At 40.5% G+C, this 19,879-nt stretch overlaps 1 protein-coding gene across 1 annotated transcript in view; it reads left to right on the top strand.

Moving 5' to 3' along the window:
* LOC148019698 (uncharacterized) overlaps window positions 1-6,529 on the top strand; it is a 45,275-nt gene extending 38,746 nt beyond the window's left edge. The window contains exons 3-5 of the mRNA XM_087699836.1: window positions 5,581-5,745; window positions 5,881-5,961; window positions 6,048-6,529. Of these exons, the coding sequence (XP_087555962.1) occupies window positions 5,581-5,745; window positions 5,881-5,961; window positions 6,048-6,293 (492 nt within the window). The 3' untranslated portion in view covers window positions 6,294-6,529. The remainder of the gene's footprint in view (window positions 1-5,580; window positions 5,746-5,880; window positions 5,962-6,047) is intronic.
* The last annotated feature ends 13,350 nt before the right edge of the window (window positions 6,530-19,879 follow it).

Genomic DNA, 19,879 nt, shown 5'->3' with positions numbered 1-19,879 from the left:
ATATTAATTTTTAGTCTTTAAATACTGAAAATTGATCTAATCATTATTTCTATGCCCTGAAAAATAATTTGACTAGCCAATAATTAAATTGGCTAGGCAACTTCCATTCCCGAGTGTCTTTGTGCCATCTTTGACCATCTTTGACCATCAGATTGGCGTTAGGTACCATTAAACGCCACTTCTTTAGTGTCACCAACTGACACTTATGGCCAAATGGATGATCTAGGCCAACAACTGGCACCAGATACCACCAAGTACGTGTGCGGCATAACTTATAGCAACTTTTGCCTTTGACATGTGATTTCTTCAGGTCCCGGGGTTGTAAATTTACTTTAACCCTAGTTGCACCTCACATGCGCAACATTTACTTAATCATGTGATTAAAATTAATCCACATGTTAAGTGAGGTTTCAAAAATATATGTCCTCATGACAGGGTGAAGGAGGCAAAGAGAGAATACAGGGGAGAGAAAGAAAATGTGATTGCAATGATTGAAGGTACAAGGCTGCAACAATCAAACTCAACATGCAGCTCTATGCATTAGTGTGGGTGCCATACAGTAGCAGGGGGGTGAGAGAATGAGGAGGGCTGGCTGATCACGAAGGATCAATGATGGATAATGAGAGTGGGAAGGCAAGGTGCCTATATATAGGCGAATTGGGGCCACAATTGATAATAAACTGGGCACGCCCAAAATGTGGGTGCCCATGACAGCCAAAGGTCCCCAAAAAGAAGTGCAGTAATGTGCCCTCCATCTAAAATGTTTGAAGCACATAAAATGACAGACAAATACAGTGTTTGACTTGGTGTGAGGCTCACAGGGAGGAGTTGACCACACAAGACACACATGATTGCTAACAGATGGATCCTAAAAGCTGTAACTGCTAGTTGTGCTGAGATGATGCTGAAAATAGAAGGGCAGCAGGCTGGAAACCAAAACACAGCAGTCTTGGAGGTTGGAACTGGTAAACACAGCAGTGTATTGCCCAGCTGGTCACACACAGCAGTATGCAGTTGGGTGAGAGTTGGGAGAGTGATGTTTGATGCTGGGCAGCCTGCAGAAACACAAAATGTAGGTCTCATTTGCTCATTTGATGTGCTGGAAGCAGTCTCCAGGGACTGGAGATGGGCTGGATGCTGTTGCCAGGCAGTAGAACAGCAAATTCAGCAGCTGATGCACCTCCTATGGAGAAGCTGGTAGCATATCACCAGGGGTTGAAGAGGGCGTGGAGCAGTTGATTGAGGGTTGGACAGACGCTGGGTGGAGTAGACTGATGGCTGAAATGAACAGGATGCGGAATGGCTGAGCACACTATCTATTTGTAGATGAGGAACCAACCAAACTGTGAAAGTTTGCTTATGCGGCAGAAACTCTTCTTAGCATTAAAGTTTGAGTTTTGGGGCTGGTTTAATGAGCCAATTAGGGTTTAATGAGAAATGCTCCTTTTTTAGCTTATAACACACACACACACACACAGAGTGCACGCATGCGCAAAATAGGGAGGAAGAAGAGGTTCACAGAGGACCAGAAATCTGGGCACACAAGGCAGAAAATATCATGGATGTCATGCTGAAGGCTTAAAGAGTGACAAGTAGGCCAAGTGATGAGAAAACTGTGATCAACAGGCTCCAAAGCCCTGGTAAACAGGCTGGCACAACATAAAATTATCCCAGCATCCACCCTCTCAATTTTAAGGTGGTTCTTGAAGATCTGCAATGAAGTGTAATATCTATTATTTGTATCCTGTCCCAGCTTGTTGTCCTTGTCCCTTCCTTTTGGCTCTCTCTTGTCACATCCTTGTCCACATTGCTGGTTTGAGTCACTTTGGCACATTATGTTATCACAGGAATGGCAATTTAACATCACTGAACTCTGTCATAGCTAGGGTTAGGATTTTTTATGCACTGTAGAGTTAGAATTTTTTCTGATCAATGTACAACATGTATGGCAAATCCTAGTCCATACATAAAAAATCATATTGCATACATACGGTTCACCAAATTACTCTCTGATTGTTTTGTAGAAACCAGAGGTTGCATGAATGACCTTCCTGAAAGGCCATTTTGTTGGCTTGCTGTGTATGGTGCTAGAGCCTAGGTGATCCTCTCTTGAGCTGTGTTTGTGTTTCCTGTGATAAGTGCTGCTCCTAAACTCTCTCTTTGAGCTGCATTTTGCACCATTTCTTATCTGTATGCTGCCCTTACACCCTCTCGTAGTTTTGCATGTTATTTTATGCTATCTACAATTGAGAGGCATTTGTTTTGGTGTGCATGTCTACTCTTGCTTTTAGTTAATTGTGGTTTGGCAATCTACACTCCATCTACTACTTGTTTCAACCAAAGTAATCATGCAAGTCATTTATTCACATCATCTTGGTGCCCTTAAGGGCCTAATTATATGAACAATTTATTACATAGGACAATTTGGTTTGCACAGATTGACCTTTCACACGTCATTGTTGGAGATGAGTCCAAGATGAAGCAAACTAGGTAGCCTTTGTAGTTGGTGCGAGAAGGATGACTTCAGAAGGAACTCAGTGCATGGGAGATGAGAGATACTAGAGCATTTACAACTTTGGTGGCTGTCAAAATAAAAGCCAACTAAACCAGCAAACAATAAATTCATTTCACCTAATGCTTAATTGTGAATGCCCGAGTGACCAAACCAAATCCAGAAGCAACACTCAATCTCAAATATCAAGCAATTTAACAACATGTGGCTACCGTATTGTCTGGTCATCAATCTTTGTGCCTTTCATGCCTTCTGTGTTTCTAGGCTAACATGACCTTCCACATTTTCAAGCAAAGGTATTAGACATTCTTACATTTATCATGTTCCTCCATTGTTTGGATGTGAACACTCTCTCATCCATGAACACTTTTTAACTTGGTAGTTGGAGAAGATATTTTCCTCGTGTAAATACTTGTTTTGTGTGTGGTACCATAGTACCATAAAGATTGTCTTTTCATTCTATGATCTATCATTCTCACATTAGTGGATGTGACCTTCCAATGATTTTCTCCTCTCTTGTTGTTCATTGTTCACCATGAGAGCATGTGTATGTGTTTGTGTGGGTGCAATTGAGCGTTGACCCAACAATGGTATCAGAGCTTCCATTCAGCTCATAGCTGTTGCTACCACTTACACCATTGAGCTTCAAGCCCAGCCATAGTTGGATTCCCACACATAGGTATGCAAATTTCCCATGTGGGAAAAGTTGTATGGAAAAAATATCATACTTGAACTTTTTGAAAAAAAGGTGTAGTGGGAAATTAACAGATGTGGGGTATTGAGAAAATAGGAGCGGGAAATTCTAGGGATATCATACTTGACTTTTTCCCCCCCATAAAATTCGTTATTACTTTTTGAATGTTGAGGCTTCATGTTTTCATGAAACATGTGAACAATGAGTGTGTAATTGTGACATTGCAATTTGTGATTCTGATGCATTGAAGTTTGATCTTCTATGCTACTTTGAAGTTACAAGTTTTGAAGATTAAAAATGTGTAATAAAATTAGGGCCACGTATGGTTCAGCCCTTTGGGCTTGGGTTGTGCTTCATCTGCTAGCCGTCTCAACTCAGCCAGCTCAGTAGCTGCTCAACCAACTAAGTCTTGCAGCAATGTTGTAACAATAGCTCTGAAACTGCCGGTGCTATTGAACAAGCAGCTGTCCTATTAGTTCTACCCTGTTCACCACCTAAGTTGCCCATTGGCTTTGCTGCCGTTTAACACTTCTCCTTGATCAACGACTACTAGTAGCATTGGCGTTGCCACTTGCCTTGCCCATCACCAACTATATAGGCCCAACTACTGCTACTGTTGCGGTAGCTATACCACTTGCTCCTATGCTTGTGTGCTGTACTTGCCCTATTCATTGGTCAACTGCCTCCTCATCACCAACAAACTCTGTTTGCCATTTACCTTAGCCATGTTGCTTCTGCAACCTACGCCACCACCCTATTAGCTGCGCCATTTGCAAACACGCCACTTTGCCGTCTCCTTGCCAATTGTGTTACACTCAGTTCACACTAATCTCAATTTTTCGCTTCTTGTTTGTTCTTGAGCTCCCTATCAATCCACTTGTGGACACATCTCGATAGTTAGACCAATATTCTGAATTTAGGTCTTTTTGACATTAACATTGGATCTTGCGCCAATTTCATTCCAAAATTTAGGGCTTTTTGTGGAAACCTTGATTGCATCTCTAGGCTGAGCAAGAAATAGTCTACAATGGCCGCATCTAGCTACAAGGCAGAATATAGGGCAGCATTTGTAGCTACATTGGAATGTGTATGGCTCAAATGCATATATGTTGATTTAGTGTGGAATAGCAGTCATCAATTGCTACTTGTACTGATAGTTAAACTGCCACGATGTTGCATGGAGCCCGTTATTTCATGCTCTCACTAAGCACATTGAGTTGCATTATCATTATATCGGAGAAAGGCTCCATGCAGGGGAGATTGACTTGGTTTATGTCCCTACACAAGATAAACTAAGGCTCTTTTGAGACAAAAGTTAGAAGCTTGAGACTATAATTTTTGGATTGATTTGCCATTTCTTGTATATGTTCACATCATTCACTCCAAGGGGTTTGTTACACTTCAGGCATTCCTCTTTGTTTTTGTGTGAATGCTCCTTTTTCCATGGGCACTTTTCACCCTCTAGTTGGAGAAGGGCTTTTTCCCCTTGTGAAGAACAACTTTGGGTGTGATATTATAATACCTCAGGGAGTGTACTTTCATTCTATCATGCTCACATTAGTGGATGTGACCTTGCAACAACCTTCTCTTCTCTCTTGCTGTTTACTGTTCACTGTGAGTGTGTGTGCGCGCAGTTGAGCATTGACCCAGTAGAAAGTCTACCAACACTTAGGGTCTAAGCTTAAATCCATATTAAGACTCAAGACCTGCACCATCTTGGCTAAGGCAATTGTCCTCCACCACGAGGGGTTAGGATTAAAATATAACAAGAGACATGGGTTAAATTTTCATAGCTCTCTTTACATAAATATCCCAGGCACTCCCTAGTGTTAGGGTTTAGTTGACAACTCTGTGACAAACTCTATCACTGCAACATCTCTAAGCTTAGGGTTAGGGTCTAGTAGGAAAGCATAGGTAGTGACAAAGCTGATCATCTAGAGGGGTTGTTTGTAATATGCTTTTTCTATTGCTCCTATGCTTTTGCTCTTTAGTCATGCCTGATTAGATCTGGCCAATACTTAAATCTACCAACCTACTTTCCATAGGCAGGCTAACTATACTTATACAAAAGGAGAGGGACATGACCAGTTTGTTCATACACTGTTTTTAGATTTTTGGACCTAAAGAGAGAGGGCCTTGTGTGAAGAGAGATTGTCTGGAGTAAATCTTATGTGTGCAATGGCTGTTTGTCAGTCATATTAGTGGACCCACATACCTTGTGTATTTGCTTAAAGTGTAAGTGAACTCTTGTTTATTTCATTCTTTGGCTGCCCTTTGCATTTCCTTTGCAGATTGAGAACACGTGGAGCTATTTTCACTAGATTTTTTTGTCACTTCGGTACTTGATTTTAAATTATTTGCTACAATTTTGCAGAGTGGCATCTACTTTGTTCTTCTTGCTGGAGCAATGATCAGCTACATTTTCTTTTTATGTGCGCTTGGTCATTTCTTTCTGTATCTTGCTCTTTTGCTTCTGATTTGCATGGCAGCATATGCCAGCTACTATCGGGTACAAATACGGAGGAGGTTCAACATAAAGGTACTAAAATTTGATCAATGTATCTGCCAAATGTGCATATTCTATATTAGAGAAATGCATTTTGAGTCTGAGTGGCCTTGCAATTTTCTGTAGATATGAAGTCATTTTCTGACTAATTTGTTGTGGTAACTTTAGGGGAGTCATAGTGATGGAACTATGAGTGCTTTGGATGACACACTAAATCATTTTATTTGTGGCTGCTGCACATTGTGTCAGGTAACATATCATTCTGACAATGGCAACCTGCAACAATTTCCTCTCACATTTTGGTTAAGAGTAACAATCAAAATCTGTGTTTGCAGGAAGCGAGGACCTTGGAGATGAATAATGTTCGTGATGGTAACTGGCATGGTAGAGGGGACACTATATGGGTTGGTAGTTATGCCACGCCTCAAACGCAAGTTGCACATTGTACTGAGATGAAAGAACCTGTGGTGATCACTGTTTCTGCAGACTCCAAGAGTCAGGAGGCAGATGTCCATTCCTTTCAGGATTCCTGTCAGCTCTTGATGGACAGGAGAGGACTAGAAAGTGAAAGCAGTGCTTGACCTGCTGATTTGCAGGAGTGTTTGTCCTTCAAGCCACAATTGGCAGTTCTTTTTATTGTTGAGTTTCTGCATTCATTGATTGTTTATTCATGCGTGTTTGTACTCGTTCATAATTCACTTTGGAAAGATGTGTACCTCATTGCGAGGTTTTGTGATGTGAGCTCTCTTAAGACTGGTCTGTAATAAGTGGTTGTAACTCGAGCCATAAATTAAAGTCCCTGAAGTCTGAATCATAATGACTGTTGTGCAATTGTTAAAAGCGTGTTTAGTAGTTGTCGACAGGCATTACACACAAATTGGTGCTGAGCAAATTTGAACATATGTTTACTTTGATGTACAGATCTATATCCCATCAGATTGTTCTCTTTTGGAAGTCCCGTAGGGGGAGGATGCAGTCAAGTAGCGATGCACATGCATGTGTGTGTACTTCTGGAGCTCATGAGAGCTTTTGCAGTGAGCAACAGTAGGTCACACCACCAACCATAGGTCAGGTGGGATAAATCTGCTAAGGGTTCCTAGAAGCAAGCGGATGTGTGCAAGGAGAAACGGTTATCCTTGAAACCAACACAAGCAACTCCAACCAGCAACCAGAATTACACTGAATGAAAAGGAGATTGAGGCTTTGATATCCGAGGGTTCCACCAAGCTCACAATATAGGTGCAGCGAAAAGAGGCACATAATAATGATGCTATATATCAGGTAATTAAGGTTGTTCTAAAGCCCGACTATAAAGCATGCATGATTGGAAAAATGGCTGAAGATTAAGCTAGGGGGAGCACTGCTAGTAGCCACCCACTTTCAAGAGTTCAATAGTTGCACAATTTATTGGTAAGAGCATTTAAACTGAGTGACATGGTTGTGGCAAATGATAACTTAAAAAAGTAATAGTTGAGATGATCTCAAGATAGTAGTTTTATAACAACAGCCTCAAGAGACATTGCACACCCTTATGCTACATCCCTACACATAAAAAGAGCTTGGACCAAACTATTGGAACAGCAAAACACACAACAAAACTAAAATCCTCTTTGATAAGGTCTTAAATAAACTGTATAGTAGTAGAGAGACGAGAGTGCTCGAGGGGAGCCAGAACACAACCAAAGTAAAACGGTGAGGGTTGACAAAAAGAAATTGGAATACAATCTTGTGTATGTACCCCCTTCCATAGTCTAATTAGTAGCCAAGGCACACAATGAACAAATCATAGAGGAGCTACCAACCATCCATGACAAGTTTTTCATAGAAGAGAAGCTACATATCACAAGTTGACTTGATAAACCAATAGTGTAAGTGCAAGTTCATGTGCTTGAATTTGTATATCAACTTGGGCGGTTTAAACATCCTTGTGCATCTTTAATAGAACCTAGACTTCTTCCATTTGTTTTTCAGCGAAAACACAACCTTTCATATAAACATAGAGCAAAGAATACAACATAGTGTTCAAACATACTACACACCAAGGTGAATTTCTTACAGATGTGTCAAACCATGCAACCAAAATGTTGAAAGTGAAGGAACAAAGGCCTAACGATATTGAAGTGGCATTGGATAACTTGTAATCATAGCAAAATGCAAGCAAAACAAATGATAACGTGGATTGCTTATTTCTTCGTCATAAACCCTTCTAGCACCTTATTGCAAGTATTTTTGTTGTGTTTTCATGATCATGGGAACCCTAAGAAAACTTGTCAAATTGTAGTATAAGTGCCAAACCATTGAACACTTGTAGCTCCACAATCAACACTTCCCCTCCAAGTTGTACTTCTCTTGTTCTCTAGCATCTAAGTTTCTTGCTTGGCTCAAATGGCAAGCTTGTAAGAAACCAACATTGACAATCATGGATAGTCTCAAGGTTGGTTTGAGATTATGGAACACACCATGTTGATAAATAGTCCCAATGCCCTTTTAGACATGCAAAACAAACATGATATGTTTCTCATCTTCAAACCTTGGCCTTTCCAAAGTTGTTTAGAGCCTCCTCTCTCGATTCCCTCACCAAAGGAGAAATGGAGATCGTAAAGTAAGATAAAGAAGTCTAGAAGTTGATTCAAAAGTTAGCCAATTTAGGCCACATGCTCCACAATTTACACTTGCAACTTGTAAGGACCCATTCTTTTTCAATATTGGGCAAGGTTTTCAACTATCAAGTTATATTTTCATGAATGGGCTATCTTTTCAAAGTCTATTTATTTCTAGCTATATTTAAGGGATTAATACATAAAAGCAAACTATACAAGGTGATAATGAGCCATTAATGTGAACATGGTAATAAAATTAAAGGCCAACATCAATTAAAATTCAGAGACCTTTAAATCCTCCCAACTACAAGGATCAAGATGCCATCTTAAAAAGAAAGTAAGAAATTTGGTTTCCATATGTTTTTAAAGTTCCCAATGGCATCTCCTAGAGGATAAAATATGTAGCTAACTAAATATTTGCTAACTATTCCTAACTTGTTTGTTAGTATTAGGGGTCTCTTCTCATTCCAAATTGAAGGTACGATCACTTGAAGAGGGACTGTAGTAAGAGGCCATCTGCGACATGGGGTGGATCGAGTAGATAGCTTTTTAGCAAGCCAACATGGAACACATTGTTAATGTGGACTTGTGGTGGTAAAAGTGCCTTGATGTGTTTGATTAGTGACTTTTAGGTCATTACATAGGGTCCACGATATCTAAAGTAGTTTTATTTGATTTAACCCCAAGGAAAGCATATCTCCCTCATTTGATATCCTACAAGGTTTTCAGCTCAACGGGGTTTTCACAGGTTGTGGGCAGCCATAGCTCACACCTCTTGGAGCTTCCTTCACCTGGATCTTGCTTCCACCCTATCAAGACTTGCTGAGGCTTGGTGTAGGCCTTCTTTGGCCCCCGTTTGTGCCCCCTTTGGGCCCCATTGTTGACACGTGAGACAGCAGACCCCCCCAGCTAGCTCATGTTTTTTTTGCGCCTGTTTCAAAAGCTGGCCCACTTTTTGTCATATCTCGGGCATTCAGAACCCGATTCAGGCAAGGTAAGAGTCTAAGTTGGGGTTTTGGCACGCTCCGGACGTGATGGTGATGTCGGATTTGCCAAATTCTGATGACAGAATATTTTGCAATAGATTTCAGGTTTGAGACAGCATGTATTTGTATGCCTATGGCTTATGTGATGCTTCTACTGATGTCTATTGATACCGGATCACTTGTGGATGTTATGCCTCTTATGTGAGATGCATTTGGAGCTAATTTAGCTCAGCCATTGACTGTTTTGAACAATCCCAGATCTGTCCAAAACAGGGCAGGCACCTGTTACTTCAATTTTATGCTTACAGGTCTTGGCATTTGATGCCTGGTTGGTGTCAATACATACGAAAATGTATGCCTATGGTTTGCCTATGGATTTGAGCTTGGATTGAGCACTGACTTGCTCAGTTTACAGAGGTTATATGTTGCTGGAAACTTCATGGCTGAAGCTATTTATGCTACAGCTGGGTTATGCCTATTGGTCACGGGGTGCTCCCGGCTACTCGGTATGATGTCATGATGTATTTGGACTATGCCACATGTCTTGTTTATGCTCCGGAATGCTTTTGAGCTGAGATTAGAGCTTGATTTGGGTTTGACTGTCACTTTTTTACAGCTGGCATTTCATCTATGACATGGTTTATGCCTAGGCTATCCAGTACGGGTTATGATGTCTTAGTGAATGCTTTATGCTTTGGCTGTGGATGGCAGTTGTTTGAGCTCGTCTCGACATTCATTTGAGTATTCCCTTGAGCAGTTGGACATTGACTTGGAATTTTTCGTTACGACCTTGGATGCTATATGGGATTTAATGCTCCGATTATGGATCTTGGCTATTACTTGGATGCACTTATAGGTATTGAGCAGTGAACTGCTCCCTTGTTTTGGCAGTTGCCTATTGAGCTGTGATTGCTCGTTTGCAATTGATATGCGGGATACTTACTGATCAGTGCCCTTGGATAGTGCTTGGGATTTACAGTTATGGCTTTCTTGCTCCTCTGTTGTCTAGCTTCTATGCTAGTTGGGCTCCTGTTGCCCGTCCATGTTAGAGAGCATATGCTATGTATGCTTAGCCGTCTATGCACATGGTCTACTATTGTATACCTTATAGAGCCACTTATTTGGATGTTGTTGTATAGATGTTTGGGCTTCACCTGGAGCTTGACTCTTGCAGGATGCTTTGCTACTTGTCGGTCTTTACTTGACTTGGATGTTCCTTGGTGGCATGATGTACTGCAGAGCTATGTGCATGCATATCGTTATGGGCTGATTTCATGGATGAATATCATATGCTCTTATGAGACAGATGTCTTATGCTTTACTGTACTGTGGTTGGTTATGTCATGCAGTTGGCTACAACTCTTCTTCATGTGGGAGTTTTTGCATCCTTGATTGATGCCTTTATGTCCTCCAATCCATGTTCTACATGGAACATACACCTAGCTTTGTCTAATGGGACTTCTCTTATGCTCAGGGATGTTCTACATGTTCCCATGCTCAGTAAGAGCTTGATTTCTGTCAGTCAGTTGCATGATGCAGGTTACTCTATTTCTCTTCAGGATAGGTCATGGAAGATCTGTCATGGTTGCTTGGTTTTGGCCAGAGGTTCTCGAGTTGGTTCTCATTACCCAGTGCATGTCTCTCATGTGGGAGATTCTATGGTTGCAGTTATCCGGATACCACATGCATTGTTATGGCATTATCGCCTAGGCCATATGCACCACAGAGAGATGGAGATCTTGTCTCGTTCAGACTCATTGCTGCCTCCTATGTCACTTACAGATCTTGATGCTTGCCCTGATTGTACTCTTGGTCCTTGCAGAGCCCCCTTGGCTTATGGTGATCGTGTGAGGCATGCTCCTCTAGATCTTGTCGATTGTGTAGTATATGGACCTATGCCTTCCTAGTCACTTGGTAGAGCATCGTACTTTGTGACCTTTGTTGATTATGCTACCCATCGTGTTTGGGCTTTTCCCTTGGTGCAGATTGAGGATGCTGCAGTTATGCTTCAAAAGTTTATGGATTCTGTTGGTAGCAGGTCTAGGTGCTTGCAGATGGATTATGAGAGTCATGCTCTCTCTCCCAGCTTTTGGACCTCTTGTCAGTAGTATGGCATTGATTTCTTGTGCCCACGGTATTATGGGATTGCTCATGGCATGTGTTTGACCTTACGGGAAAAGGTTGCTTCTATGCTTACCACAGCTGGGTTGTCTTATGGCTTTTGGGCTGAGGCCCTTATGACAGCAATCTATTTGGTTAACAGGACGCATTGCTTGATCTTGGATAGTATTACACCCCATGAGGCATGGAGTGGCATGCAGCCCTCCTATGATTACTTGAGGATGTTTGACTACCAAGCATCTGTACATATGTCACATGAGCCTATGTCACGTAGATGTATCCTCCTTGGTTATGGAGATGGTGACTTTAAGGCCTGCAGATTATGGGATTTGGATGCCTAGCAGGTCATATGCAGCCGTCATGCTGTCTTCTATGAGACGCGGACACCTCTTAGACCTCTTGATGAGCGTTCAGTATGCTTTATGGTTGATTTTACAGCAGCTACAATGCCATTACAACAAGCTATTTATGCTGAAAATGAGGCACTTATTGGCCCAGATGACGTAGCTATGCATAGCAGTCACGGTCAGGATGTTGGTGGTCAGTTGCTAGACCCCTTGCAGGCTCATGAGAGCCGTTTTCTTGTAGTTTTGCAAGCTAGACAGCCAGCCATATGTCAATCTTCTGCTTCGCTGAGGCCACATGTAGTCTTGAGACCCCATTGGACGAGTGTCCGAGATGTTGGCCCTCTTTCAGTGATTGACTTTGGAGAGTTTGACTGCTCTCTGCTGTCTTATATGCGCCACGTTGATGCTATGCGCGACTTTAATGGTTTACAGTCGTGCACTAATGAGTTGTGCTTGCTTTATGATAAGCATTCTTGGATTGCTCTGTTGTACGGAGTTGCGGGGTTGCTTATCTCCTGGATGTCATGGACTCGGGGATGCTTGACTCTTCTTCTATAGAGGTTCCTGACAGTTCTTGCACAGCTCGCTTTCCGATTGGGCGTTGGGTGAGATGTTATGATTCCTCACCTTGTCTTTTTTTTTCTTTTCTTTGTTTTCACTCCCTAGCCACATTGGCCTTTTAGTGGGAGGTTGTTGGGGTAAAAGGCCTCTGGGCTTACTCGTGTATACTGTGACCGCCCATTCTTTATTCATATATAATATGATAGTGCAATAAGGCTGTCAATTTAGTTGGACAACACCTACATTGTGTGTTCTCTTCTCTCCCGCATCTTCCTCTTCTCCTTCTCCACTGCCATTGCATCCCCTTCACTACTAAAGGAAAGGAATAGTGAAGCCATTCAACTAGCCTGAATCATCATAATCCCCAAAGAAAGAGCAACTATTCGTAGTGAATGAACTATCTTTGAAGACTAAGAAAAGGGCAAGGGAATAGATCTCTTCCAAGAAATATTGAATCTCAAGTTGGAGCTTGCCAAGCTCCAAGAGGCCTTGAAAGAATGGCTAACAAGACCTAATGTTCAATATACACCTTATAAAGATAGCCATCATCGAATGGAATGCCCCAAGACTTGATCAAGATCATGCACAATTTGTGGGAGATTCGGGCATAGTATAGCGACGTGCTGATTGCCAAGGAGAGTGCCATATTCTCAACCCTACTATCAACATCCCTATCTTATGAAGTGAAATTTTCATTATGGTAGAGAAGTTGCATTATCTAGACCCGCACGTAATGATTAGATATAAGTTGCATCAAGGGTGGTTGTTCAGTAGGAATACCCAGACCCCCTATACCAATCTTAATGCTTTCACAAAGCGAGGCTCTAGTCCACTATGTGGAGGAGCCATTAGAGGAGGAATTATACATGAAACCTTATATCTCATACAATGAAGAGAGAAATGTTATCCTTATGGATGATAGACTAGTTCCAATGATGAAATTAGGTAGAGAAAGGGGCCTAGGGTTTGAAGCATACAATCTTAAGACCTAGTAACATCCTAGAATTAGGGCTACCCTAGACACATCTCATCTTGATGCCTAAAAAAAGAGCAAGCAAATAGAGACAAGGCCAAACTAAGATGCTTTGAATGCAATGTCACACACTTATATGTCATTGCCCAAGACAAAAAGTTTTCACTAGCAAGGTAATCATTCCATTAATGCCTTTAGGTCTCTTTAAAGAAGAAGCTTTTAGTGCTACTTCTTCGTGCTCTTAAATCTCCATTATGTGTATGTGCTCTTGGTCGTTTCTCATCTCTCTCCTCTTGTTTGTTTTCATGGTATTAGAGCCATCCCATAGTTGCACAAAGCTCAATCAAAGGCTAAGGTGAAGGCAATAGAGCACAAAAGTAAGAAAGTAGCAATGGGTAAAAAGCTCTTCCATCTTTCTCGATTTGCCTTGGAATATAGTCGTAGGATGCTCTTAAGGCTCCAATTGCAATGAAACAAAGAGCAATGTATATACTATAGTTATTTTCACCACTTAAGGCTCTTGGACTCGTTTTGGTCCTAAAAGTTGGTTGAAAATAGTTTTTGAATGTAGCAAATCGACAGTACTTGCCATTTATAGGTGCACAAATTATAGATTTTGAATCTGTAAGGTTTTAGGTGTTTGTTAGGGTGCAGACATAGAGAGAATCTACATATAGATTATAGATTACAGTTATTATTGTATAGTGAATGAATAAAAAAGACTACATGTTTTGGTTGTAGTACACCTTGTATTGGTTTGTTTGCAAATTGTAAGTTTTGCAAGGTTACTTGTCTTGTCAAAATGTCTGATAATTTTAACTTGATTGTTAATGAGAAGCTTGGTAAAATAATTATAATGCATGGAAGTTTAGGATAACAAATTTCTTGAAGAGTAAAGGCATTTGGAATTACAATGAAGGAGATGGTAGTGGCACCCAAAATCTCTTGGTAAAATACTACTATATGAAGTATAAAGACTAAAAAGGATTGGGAGCAGATAAAGTAACGCATTGGCTATTTATGATGAGAATCACACACAATATGGTGGGCCACTTGTAGGAACATGAAATCCCCATTGTTGCTTGAAAGAAACTATCAAAGTTGTTTGAGGTAAACATAAAGGCCAAAAAGTTGTAGCTTAAGCTAGAGCTAAATCAAATTAAAAGAGAAAATTTTTCTATCAATGACTATACGTTAAAAATCTAAAAAATCTAGATTATCATGGAAGCTTTTGGATCTATCAGTGTAGCAATTGATGATGATGATATTATATAAGCATGTTCAAATGGACTTGGAGATGAGTACAAGAACTTTAGGTCATCTATGAATACTAGGGATGATATCCTTGACTTTGCAAATTTGATTTCTATGTTGATCCTTGAGTATAAAAACCTTAGCTTGGATTCCTCTTCTTCTCAAAGTTTAAACTGGTGTTTTACTCTACTAGCAAAGGTAGAGTTCGTAGTCGAGGCTAAGGTGCTCAAAGTTATGGTGCACAACAAAATATGAAAAGACAATCTTGAGAAAGGGAGAGCCAAAAATGACAAATTGTAGATTTTAATGAACAACAACATAATTTTGGTAATAGGAAATGTTGGCATTGTGCTGAGAAAGGCCACATCTCTAATAATGTTTCAAAAAAATGTTAAAATTAGAATGGGAAAAAAGCAACCTATAATTATGCTTCCACTAGCAAAAACAATGAGGACAAAGTGAGTAGCTCTTTGTCATGCAACATTTTATGAATACTACGACCGTTGATGCTGCATCTAAGAATGATGTATGGCATGTAGACTTGGGTGCCTCTCTAACCGCATAACTGCTCATGGAGAGTTCCTTAGAGAGATACATAGTCGAGAGTCTTCAGGTTATGTTGAGATTGAGGATGATACAACCCACCCCATAGCTCACGTTGAAAATGTTTCCTTGAGTATGCAAGATGGTAAAACAAAGTACTTGGTTAATGCATCACATATACCAAACATAACTAAGTACTTGGTTGATGTATTCCATTGTGAACTAGGGATTGAAGTTTGGCTTATGTCTAATGATTGTTATGTAGAGGATCCTAAAAATGGTTGGAGGTTGATGGCAAAGGGTAAGCATCTAGTAGATTGTTTACTCTTAATGTAGGTCTACCTGGAATAGATGCTACTATGTTTGCACAAGATTCATGTATTGTGGCTAACGTTGAAATTTGGCATAAGGGTAATGTAAATGTGCAACATTTGAAAAATATGCAGTCAAAACATATTGTGGATGGCCTACAAAAGTTCAAAGTTGATGGGATGCATAAAGTACATGAAGCATGCTAATTTGGACAGCAAGAAAGACATGCAATTTCATAGCACGTATGCAACAAGCCACTTGAGTTGGCACATATTGATATGTGGGACCTTACAAAGACTACAACGATGAGTGGTTGCAAGTATTATGTCTCCTTCATTGATGATCATACTTGAAAAGTAAGGATTGATTTTATGCATGAGAAAATGGAGGTATTTACTTGCTTTAAAAGCTTTAAAGCTTTGGTTAAGAAGAAGACAGGGTTGCATAATGAGCATAAGAGAAGTCCCATTAGGCAAAGCTAGGTGTATATTCCCTGTACCAACAATAGCATAAGTCTGCTCAAGGCCCAGATCAATACATCCATCAACCTCCCTATAAGAAGAGAACCATGCGCTATGAGGGCTAACATGACAAGATGCCATAGAGTCGAAAATCCAATCAAAGGCATGGACCTGATCATTGAGCAAGGAAGCTGTAGGGAAACTAGATGACAGGAGGACATGCTCAATTGCATCATCATGGGTAACTGCATGTACCTCACCACTAGAAAGAGAAGTAATACGTGCTACATCGTTGACTCTCTGCTCATGTCGAGTCCATCTCTGTCTCTACTGCTCTCTAATCCGTCTAAAGCATTTTCTTTGAACATGCCCAAGCTTCCCACAATGGAAGCAAACAACATCTGAAGTAGAAGAACCTGTAGAAGATGACAAGGAATCCAAGTCATCATGAATAGGGCTATCCATAGCATCCACGGAGCTCAAGCAGTCAAGGGCTATCCATAGCATCCACGGAGCTCAAGTAGTCAAGGGCTGTCCCAACATAGGGAAACCGAAATAATCTTGGTTGCACCTATCACTTATTCTGAACAACACAAAATTATTTGCAATTTTCTTCAATTGCTAGGGAGCAACATTACATTACTAAATGAACTTGCATTACCTTTGGTTGGTCTCTTTTGTTGCTTGTGAGACCTACTCTATGCATGATGGTTATGCCTATGGGATGTATCTCAATCTAACACATTGATCCTTTGACAGTTCTTGGTGCTAGTTGCATATTCACTCACTGCTAGTTGCAACTATTCCCTGGCAGTTGCAATTTGTCTTATATCAGTGATAGCCCTTCTTTGGCATTGATTTCTTACCACTGTACTTCATTTTCAGCATGTTGTAATTGGAGTTTATTGCATTGTTTATGCAAGCCATCAACTACATCTAATAGTCTTTTGCACTAAGTTTGTGGATAGCTCATTACTTGGTGAGTACCCCTTGTTTTCAGCTTGATTCACAATGGTTTTGGGGCTCATTTGCAAGTAATTATAATAGTTTTTTTGCCCTTCTATACACTTGCTTGGCCTCACTATGGTTTGTGGTTCTAATGATAGTGCTATATTTAATATTGACAAGTTGAATGGCACCAACTAGAGCTATTAGAAGGCTCAAAGATGGCAAGTTTTAGTGCAAAAAATGTAGATTAAGCCTTTGAAACATGAGGGTGTCAATCCCAAACATATTGATGCAAATGGTTGAGCTAAACTAGATGAGTTATGTAAGTCCACGATCATATTGTCCCTCTCTAAGCAAGTTTTCTATAATGTTGTCTTTGATGGGCAGTCAGCATGGGACATATGGGATAAGTTTCACGATGTCTATGACAAGCAGAGCCCTGCTTCTCAGATGTATTGGCTGAAGCAATTCATGGATCTTTGTATAAAGGAGGGAACTTCTGTGTTAGTCACTTAAATGAGTTTCATTCTATTCTCAGTCATTTGTCTTCACAAGGGATTGAATTCAAGGGTAATATCCCTCCCTTGTTTCTCTTGCTTACACTACCTGAATTATGGGGTACATTTCATATTATTAAGTGTGTAAACATGCCTACTGAAGGGCTAAAGTTATAGGATGTAGAGGGTACACTCTTGAATAAAGAGGTTAACATAAAGAATGTTGATGCTTCTCGCACCTCTCATGCTTTGATATTTAGAGGTAATAATGGTAGGAGCAGCAATGACCACCGTGGGAGAGACCTTTAGCAATTTCATTCTCAGTCACGTGTATAGTCTTGCAGTAAGTCACATGGCCATAAGTCCTCATTGACTTGTTATTAATATGGAAAAGTAGGACATATTCGGCCATAGTGTGATAAAATGCAAGAGGACAAGTGCAAGGAAAAGGGCGAGGGTAAAGTACATGACAAAAATGATGATCGTAGCATTGTCCCTAGCAAGTCCATCGTTAATATTGAAGAGATTTATGTCATGTAGATTGATTCTGATGATGATTTCATACTTGCAGCTTTTTCACTTGATACTTCACAGCTGAGTAATACCTTGTGGGGATATAATGAGTGTTGGTTGATAGCTACAGGGGCCTCCTTTCATGTGACCCCTCATAGAGAGCGGTTTCACTCCTATCGTAGTATGGCTAGATCTGTCCATTTAGGTAATAACCTGGCATTAGAGATAGTTGGTATTGGTGATGTCTAGTTGCATTTTGGTTTAGGTAGTACCTTCACTCTTCATGATGTACGTCATGTATCGACTCTCATGAAGAGCCTTATTTCTGTTGCAACTTGGATGATACAAGCTATGTTATCTCCTTTGGTGATTCCTATGGAAGATTACCCATAGGAATCTTGTCATTACATATGATGCTAAGTCCAATACTCCCTACCCCTTGGTTGTATCTGGGTTTGTTGACCATGTTTTGGCAGTAGATACAATTCCACATGTATCTCTTTGGCATCAACACCTTAGGCACATATCCTTGAAAGAAATGAAAATACTTACTTGTTTGCAGTATCTTTTGCCCCTTGACTATAAGTGTTTTGATTATTGTGATCATTGTTTATATGGTAGGTAGACACGTAATATGCATAAAAAGTATTGTATGATATACATGGGTGAGCCATTGGATCTTGTTCATCCGGATGTATGTGGTCCCATGCCCTGCAAGTCATTAGGTTGTGCGAAGTATTTCATTGCCTTCATTGATGACTATACATATAAGGTATGGGCATGTCCTATTAAGCATAAATCAGAAGTCTTGGCTATATTTTAGTGTTGGCTTGCTTTAGTTGAGAACCAATATGGGTATAGGTTGAAATGCCTAAGGTCGGATAATGGAAGTGAATATATCTCTAAATCCTTTTAGTAGTTTTGAGACGAGAGGGGTATTAAGCATCAGTTGACTGCCCCGTACACCCCATCCTAGAATGGTATGGCTAAGCACATGAATAGGATAATTCAAGAGCAAGTTCGTAATATGCTTAGCCATGCATGCTTATCATAGAACTTTTGGGCTAAGGCAATTATTACTATCATACACTTGATTAATCGATTACCATGTACTACTCTTGACTATTAGATTGCAAAGGAGGTATGGTCTAGCAAACCTCCCTCATATGCTCATTTGTATGTCTTTGGTTGTGAGGCTTTCTACCATGTTTCCAAGGACAAGTGTAATAAGCTGGATCCTAAGTTTGTGAAATGCATCTTTCTTGGTTATGGGGATGTAAGTGAGATGGGCTATCACCTATGGGATCCACAAGCTTGGAAGGTTGTCCATAGCCATAATGTTGTTTTCCATGAGGAGAAAATGCATGAGCAGCTTGAGCATGTCATTGAGGTACGTAGGGTGATATTTTAGGAGGAGCCTCATACTACTGTATAGCTAGCTTGACATCCCACACAAAGGTGGCTAATGCTCTTGTGACCCAGGTCCTTGATGATCCAAAGGATGTACAGGTCCCCTAGTCTATTTTGAGGTGTGGTCTACTAGAGATAGCGTGTTGCACCCTCTATGGATTAAGTTGTGGTGACGAATATATTGGTGAGCCTCTTGCTTATGATGAGGCCATATGACAAGGTGATAGTCACTATTGGGAGAGGGCCATGCAGTCAAAGTATGACTCACTACAAAAAAATCATATGTGGGGTTTGGTTTCTTTGGCTAGTTGCAAGCATGCTTTGCCATGCAAGTGGGTGTACAAGTTGAAAAGTATCCCTAGATGCCCCAAATTGGCATACAAGGCCAAATTGGTTGCTAAGGGTTTCAAGTAGGAGCATTGTGTAGACTTTGATGAAGTCTTTTCTCTTGTTGTGGAGTTGACTACCCTATGCTTAATACTAGCTTTGGTTGCTCAACTTGACTTGGATCTTTATCAGATGGATGTCAAGATGGCTTTTTCTTCATGGGGACTTGCATGGTGAGATTTACATGGAGGAGTCTAAGGGCTTTGCAAACCCTGGCAGAGAACACCTAGTGTGCAAATTGAGAAAGAGCCTTT

The sequence above is a fragment of the Lygodium microphyllum genome, chromosome 19, assembly GCF_053477565.2.
Source record: "Lygodium microphyllum isolate KBCC chromosome 19, Lygodium_microphyllum_v1.1.10, whole genome shotgun sequence".
Lineage (NCBI taxonomy): Eukaryota > Viridiplantae > Streptophyta > Polypodiopsida > Schizaeales > Lygodiaceae > Lygodium > Lygodium microphyllum.
Note: the sequence above shows the minus strand (reverse complement) of the source record. Positions and strands in the feature narration are given on the sequence as shown.